At 35.2% G+C, this 8019-nt stretch overlaps 1 protein-coding gene across 1 annotated transcript; it reads right to left on the reverse strand.

The window, feature by feature from the left end:
- Nucleotides 1-1405: 1405 nt before the first annotated feature.
- Nucleotides 1406-4255, reverse strand: LOC100779112 (receptor-like protein kinase ANXUR2). Its single transcript, XM_006585730.4, has 3 exons — nt 4121-4255; nt 2491-3160; nt 1406-2414 (listed from the first exon to the last, which is right to left on the reverse strand). The coding sequence occupies exons 2-3, from the start codon at nt 3140-3142 to the stop codon at nt 2047-2049; spliced, it is 1020 nt and encodes a 339-aa protein (XP_006585793.1). The 5' UTR covers nt 3143-3160; nt 4121-4255; the 3' UTR covers nt 1406-2046.
- Nucleotides 4256-8019: the final 3764 nt, after the last annotated feature.

The raw sequence follows: 8019 nt of genomic DNA on the forward strand, positions 1-8019 counted from the left end.
TTGATATAGTCTTTGGTTTTGACTTTGACGCATAATGTGGTCCTTTCAAGGAAAGGCGAAAGTCTACGTACGAGTTTGGCCACCATGCTGCTATCCAAAATAAATTGATAAGGTGTTATGGACTTATGTCACAATGAAAGATTGTTCACTTGGTTCTTGTGTGAAGGTAGTGTAGTCCACGTGCTGCTTCTATGCAGATCTTTAGCCTCTGCTTCCATGTTAGTGGTTCCTTTTTCACATCACTAGAGTACAGGTGATCATGGAGAGATCCATTGGGCATGTACCAGTACAATAATCTTCTCATCTATGTCGTTACAAAATCCAAATTGAGTGACCAAATTAGGATGTTGAAGCTGGAAGAGCAACTCAATTTCATGCTTGAACTCCTGAAGTGCTTTGTTGGCACTCCCATATATTTGGGTTACCGCAACTGTATACTCGGTAACACCGTTGTGTTGGAGAGAACCTTTATATATAGTACCAAGGAGTGCAGTTCTAATTATTTGGTTTTCATGAAAATTGATGGTTGATTTCCTAAGATCAGCCTGTGAAAATTAATGGCATAAGTCTTCTGTCGCAGTTGGATACTGTCTCTGAGACGAATTTGTAGGCTTCGAACAGCACAAGCTCAAATATTTGATAAACATTATTCCAATTCCTGATACCTGCTATGTTGCAAATTAATGAATAAATAGAAAGCAAATTACTTGGAGTGTACAGAATCAAGCGAATATATAAATTGCTGAGGGCATAGCCCTACTTGTGTAAGAGTGTACATTGTGTTGGAAGAAGATGTATGCCATCCTAATTTTTTTACCCACCAAATTGCAGAAAAAAAATATGTATTAACTTCTTATAGATTCAAGAAATATCTTTTCGTTTATATATTACTTAATCTTTGCAAGAACATATTTATTCATTGACCATTCGTTTCCTTATTAAAGCATCCAGATTTTTCCCTTTTCTTTTGTTTGGAAGGAGGAGGGGATGAAGCAACTGCTATTATTATTTTTTTTTTCATTTTATCTTTATAAAATTGGGTCACCATAAATGAACTTAAATTAATGCGTAAAGTAAACTAGCTCTTGCATAGTCTTTTACAATTTATATGATTTGTTAATAATTACTCCATCAAGCTTTTGATTTGTATGGACGAGATTCTTACTAGCTAGTAAACGTTGCATTGCATGTTCTGAAATATTGAATGTTCAGGAACAGCTAAAGATAAAGAATAGGACTTATAGTAAACAGAGGACAAGGCTAAATCACTAGTTCTCATCAAATTCTTTCATAGCGATTATTTCTATATGGATCTACACAGACGCAAACTTTATACAACAAGAGATCAAATTTGAAGTTGATACTGGATTACTGGGCCAGCTTCTAAGCTGTAAGTGATGTATAATTAACAAGAAAACAGTATAGATACCTCAAAAAAGCAAAAATCTGAGTTCATGCACCGTATTGTTATCCAAAACAAGTATGGATCCTCTCCTGCCTCTCCATCAAAATTTTCTCTATAGCTAAATAGGAACTATTCATTACATTTTTCTGTTCCTTCATTTCTGTGCAATGACTAATGAAGGGCTAAAATATTGCAGGATATTGGCTGCATGATGAAAGTCGGTGCACGTGACTCCTGTGTGAATGTAATGTAGTCCATGCACTGCAGCTTTGAAGGATCTTTCAGCCTATATATATCCACAAAAGTGATTCCGTTTTCATATCATGACAATTTAGGAAATTATGGAGAGATCCATTGGCAGTGCCAGTGTTCTCATACACCAGTCACAACAATCTTCTTGTCTTTGCGGTCATAAAATCTTACTAGAGAGACAAAAAATGCCTTGAGTGACAAAACTGGCAAATAACTCAATTTCATTCTTGAACTAAAAAAAATATTTTCCCATGACTTCCCATTCATCTGCTCTACTGTGATTGAACAATCTGTTGAACTGTTATCAATTATCATTGAGACAACCTTGGAAGTTCTATAATCCATCAGTTTAGTTTCCAGCTAAAGATGGTACCTATTCTGGTTGAGGATTAATTCATAATGATCATCGATAATAGGGTATAATCATCGCCAGTATTTATTATATCTGCTTCTTCCTGCAGTGACAGAGCAAGCTCAAGTTGCACCTCCACTTCACCTATTGCTGGTCGCTCATTCGGATCAAACTTCAAGCATCTTTCTGTGATATCCATAAATACTTCCCAACACTCTGGTGCAATCTTTCCTTTGATATTCGGATCAATATTCTCCTCAACAGGGTGCTTCTGCCGCTTCTCAACATCTTTTAGCTTGTCTTTGCATACCAGTTCCAGTAGCACTACCCCAAAGGAATAAACATCACATTTTTCTGTTATTGTATTGTTTTCGGAAATCTCAGGAGCCACATAACCATATGTACCTATAAGTGAAAGTATCAGTTGAACTATTCAGTAAAACTCTTATCAGTAAACTAACAACAAAACAAAAATAAATACCTATAAAGCCATCTTTTGAAATTGTCTTTGGTTTTGGCTTTGATGCATAATGCGGTCCTGTTAAGGAAAGCCGGAAGTCTGCAAGTTTGGCCACCATGTTGCTACCCAAAAGAATTTTATAAGGTGTTACGTCACGATGAAAGATGGTTCGCTTGACACCTGTGTGAAGGAAGTGTAGTCCACGTGCTGCTCCTATGCAGATCTTTAGTCTCTGCTTCCATGTTAGTGGTTCCTTTTTCACATCACTACAGTATAGGCGATCATGGAGAGATCCATTGGGGATGTACTCATATACAAGAATCTTCTCGTCTTTGTGGTCACAAAATCCTAATAGAGTGATCAAATTAGGATGCCGAAGCTGGCAAAGCAGCTCAATTTCATTCTTGAATTGCTTAAGCTCTTTCTCAGCGCTCCCATGTATTCGCCCGATTACAACTGTATCCTCAGTAACACCATTATGTTGGAGAGAACCTTTATATACAATACACATATCTCCAGTTCCAATTAGTTGGTCTTCATCAAAGTTTTTGGTTGATTTCTTAATATCAGCAAGTGAAAATTGATAGCACAGCTCTTCTATCACTGTTGGATACTGTCTCTGAGATGAACTTGTATGCTTCGACCAGCAGAAGCCCAAAAATTTGATAAACATTATCCCAATTTTTTATATCTGTTTTATTTTCAATCACAATAAGATTTAACTTTCATTCATGAATTTGAATACTGAACTTAAAAATGCATCATGAACATGAATACTCATCTTATGGAACCAAAACTAAAAACAACAGAACATACTTCTAACTTACTCTTACTCCCTCCAGTCTCTATTATAAGCAAAAAAAATCACTTGCTTTTTGGTCTCAAATATAAACAAAAATAAGCGTAAATGTGAATCACTTCTAATTTACAAACAATAGAACATCTTTTGAAGTGATTTGTAAATATGAATTTACGAAGTTATAGGGTAAGTAACATTCATAAGTAAAAAATTCTTTACTGCAATTTATGGTTTCAGGACAGTGCTTTGAAGGAATAGACGTAAATGTGTTGTTTATTGTACAGGAAACTACACTGCACTCAAGATCTTCTCTCACTTTCTTGTTTTCATAGTTCTAACACTTTCCTTTTCAATCTAATCCCACCTCTGTACCACAAGTAGTAGAAACCAAGTTTTGATTTCATATTTCAAAATGGAAAGTAAAAGAAAGATAAGGGAAGTGTTTCTTTCATTCTCATATTTAGCGTATTACAATCAAAATCATTTGTTCTGCTAAAAGTAATGATAATTTCATAGATACAGATTCATATCCCTTAGTTATATCAGTAAAAGTGGTATGCTAATAAAATACAAAGAAAATTTTATATGTACGAGTGTACAGTTACGATCAAGCGAAGATATGAGTTGCAGATGGCATAGTTGTTCCCAACACAAAGGCATTGGAAGAAGAGCTGTGCCATGTCAAACTTTTATCCACCAAAAAATAAATAGATGCCTCAAAAAAATAAAATAAAATCAGTTAAATGGGAGATTGCATGTTTATTTTTCTTTTTGAGACAGGAAGATTGCATGTTTATAGAAATAGAGAAAATAGAGATATTGAATATCGCAAAGAATTCAAAGGTTGGGAACCTGGAGATGAACCCAAGACAGAAACAAAGCTTAAAAAATATTCTGTTTCTTCTTTATCTCGTTCGGCTCTCCATAAGCTTGTCAAAGAGTTGATCGTGTTGAGATAATCCAATTTTGACCAGACAGAACCTTTTAAGGATAGGTGTCCTGAAATTGCATCTTTTATTCGGTATAAGAGTTGAGCAACTACTATGCCACGTGACTAAGGTTGTCAATACGGGCCGGTCCGGCTCGCTTTTGGCCCGCTATAAACGGGCCAGTTTAGCCCGTCCTGCTAAGCAAAACAGCCTACCTTTCTTAGTCTGGCCCATTTCAAGTTGGCCCACGGGCCACCCATCAATTTATTTATTTATTTTTTTCAGATTTTGTATTGTCTTTTATCGTTGTTGGTAATATCAATTTTGAATCTAACTCTTGTCTTTTTATAATTTTTTATAACTAAAAATAATAATATACTAATAGTAAACAATAAAAGAATAAAACCTATCACAAACTTCAATATCTAGAATCTAGATGACCTTGTCACCTTGTGTGTCTCTAATCCCTCCATTTCAAAACTTCCTATATTTAATATGTGTGCACAACAATGCACATGAAAGTGCTCACCATCACATACCAACCCTTTTTGCAAAACAAGTTGACTTTTTAAAGTTTTTTGCAACACATCATTAGCAGAAGCATTATCCAAAGTGATGTTGAAAATTTTCTTCTCTATTCCCCAATCATGCAAGAAAGCAAAAACTTTTTTACACAACTCAAAAACCAGTGTGAGGAGGAGGCATATGTTGAAAATTAATGATTTTGCTTTGTAAATTCCACTTTTAATCAACATAATGAGCAGTCAAGAAAATAAAACCCTCAGTATTACAAGTCAAAGAAATCCTATTAGGGATGGAAGCAAGTTCCTCTTTAAGGTCCGCCTTTTGTCTCATATATTTTTTAACCAAGACCCCCCTACCGGTATTTCTAGTAAATGGAGTTACATCCGGATTCAAATATTCTAATAATACCCACATCTCCTTAAACTCAACAAATCTCAAAGGCAAATCATGCTTAACCATTAAATCAACAATCAATTCACGCACGACCGCTTCATCTATTTTTTTAGCTTTCAATTTTCCTTGCATGTCTAACATCATTTGACCGATATCAGGCCCTTTACTTTTCTCACACTTCTTAAGATGGTGTTTTAACTTAGAAGTACCGTGTGTTTTACCACCAATTACATATTTTTTCCACAAGCATTACATGCTGCCCTAGTTTTTCCATCATCACACACACCTATATTAATGAAAAATTGCCATACCTTAGACCTTAAAGACCTAGGCCTTTTACTACTACCACTAGGCTCAACAAATTGAGATAACATCTCTTCATGACTTGATTTGTCCTCATTTTCATCAATAGACATAGAATTAGAAGAAACTGGCTTATTAATTGACTCTTTTCTAGTTTCCATGTCAATTGTCAAAAACCTGTTAATGAGATTAAGTAATCAAAACTACTATTTATTATTCAACAAGACAAGACAACAATCACAACAAAATCAGAAAAATTACAATAAGAATTAAGAAGTAGCAAAATTAGATCAGCAATATTACAATAACAAGTTAACAACTACAAAATTAGAACAATTACAATAGGGATTAGGAAGTAGCAAAATCAGATCAACAATATTACAATAACAACTACAAAATCATATCAACAATGCATCTCCTAACACATTCAACAATTACTTTTAGGAAATGTAGCATTTTAACACATTGTAAGGTCAGAGAAGAACAATTTCAAGCAACAAATAAGCAAAAAGAAAGAAGTAGGACTTATAGTGTGGAAAACAAGATAAGTGGTGGCACAAAGACGCAGAGATAAGTGTTTGGCGTGAGGGGAAGGATAAGGATGACGCAGAGCCATAAAAGGAGGCCGTGAGGGACTGAGGGTGAGGCTCGAAGTCCAATCGAAGACGTGAGGCTGATGTTGGGGTTCGAAATTGAAAGAGAATGATGAGGGCTCGAGGGCTCGAGGTTGAGGGTGAGGGTCTTGAGAGAGAGGGAGGCCGTGAGAGTGAGACTGACGCGGAGTCGCCGCTGTGGAGGGAAGCTGTCAGGGATTGAGGGCGAGGCTCTCGAAGTCCAATCAAAGATGTGAGGCTGATGGGGTTCGAAATCGAAAGAGAAGGGTGAGGACTCGAGGTCGAGGATGAGGGTCTTGAGAGAGAAGGCTCGAGAGAAGAGATTCAAGAGAATGAGAAATGAGATTCAATTTAAGAGGCCGTGAGGGTCTGGTCTGGCTTGCGTGCTTTTAGGCCATTTGGACTGCGAGAGTGCGCTTGGGCCATTTCAGAGTTCATAATCTTTTTTTTAAAAAGCACTAGCCCGCGGGCTGGCCCGCCTCTGGCCTTACGGGCTTACAGGCTAAACGGGGCGGGCCTAAATGGTTTACGGGTCTCAAATTCCAGCCCAGCCCGCCGGGCCTAGCTCGGTTTAACACCCCTACACGTGACAGTTTTTAAAGTAGACCACATACAAGTACTTTTTTTAATATCAATGACTATTATTTTATGACTACTTGGTGTCTGGTTGAGAATATTAAGTACTTGAAATAATTAGCACCATGTGTTTGATAAAATATGTTGATTTTTTTAATATTTATAAGTTTTTATGTAAAAAGTTAAAGCTATTGAGTTTTTTTTATGCTTTATTTGATACTTGAGTGATGTAGATGATGTTTTTTTGATAGATTTTACAATATCACTAATCCATGAACAATTTCATTAATCAACCAATTAACTCATAGCTGGAGAGGGTGAAGATCTATAAGAGAAATTATTGGGTTAAATTAGTAGTTGAAATTCTTTTATACAAACTTACAACATTAAAAACTATCTATAATTCATCATTTGATATAGGTTTTGGTATTGACTTTGATTCAAGAAACCATACTTGTAGATAAAAAATATAAGATTGGTCTAGCGGTAAAGAAAAAAGGAAAGAAGGTGAGAGATGTAAGTTTGAATTTGTTGTTGCACTATTAGAAAATACACTTTCAACATCGGTTATTTAGAACATTCTACATCGGTTCTAAAACCGATGTTGAAAGTGCCGATGTTGTATGTATCAATGTTAACATCGGTTTTGGAAAACCAATGTTAACATATATATGACAACATCGGTTCTCTAAATACCCGATGTTAAACACAATGAACAACAGCAAAAAAAGTGTACGCATGATGAACGTTGACATCGGTTTTCCAGTAAAATCGATGTTAATATCGGTTTCCTACGATAATCGATGTTAATATATTCCATTAACATCAGTTTTGCTAGAAAATCGATGTCGACGTTGATGATGCATACACTTATTTGGTGTAGTTCTTTGTGTATAACATCGGTTATGTACATATTCTAATGTTCACATCGGTTATTTATAACTAACCGATGTTAATGTACAAGAGTTGACATCGGTTATCTACAGATAGCCGATGTTAAAAGACAAACGCTGACATCGATTATACACAAATAACCGATGTTAATATACAAACGTTAACATCGGTTTTCTCTTACAACCGATGTTAAGGTTCATATCGACATCGGTTTTTGTAAATAACCGATGTTGTTTATGATATTAACATCAGTTTTTGTTAATAATCGATGTTGTTTTCAAGTATTTTTTTTATATATATTTTCTGTTTTTACAGTAAACCCAAAATTGTACCTGTCAAATGCAATTTTAGGCCCAATTCACAGCAAATAAACATTTTATTCTGCTTTCAAGCAGTTTTAATGATAATAAACATCAAATAATTGATTTATCATAAAGATCAATCATCAAATGAATTCAATGTTCATGTTACATAGAAAATGTAAAAAATGTTAAACCAAAGTAAACTAAAGCTAAAT

This window comes from Glycine max, chromosome 8, assembly GCF_000004515.6.
Source record: "Glycine max cultivar Williams 82 chromosome 8, Glycine_max_v4.0, whole genome shotgun sequence".
Classification (NCBI taxonomy): domain Eukaryota; kingdom Viridiplantae; phylum Streptophyta; class Magnoliopsida; order Fabales; family Fabaceae; genus Glycine; species Glycine max.

Coding starts and splice junctions, on each gene's coding strand:
- LOC100779112 (XM_006585730.4), bottom strand. CDS start 3,142: ATGTTTATCAAATTTTTGGGCTTCTGCTGGTCGAAGCATACAAGTTCA. Junction 2,415..2,490: donor TTCAAAAGATGGCTTTATAG/GTATTTATTTTT, acceptor TTTCACTTATAG/GTACATATGGTTATGTGGCT.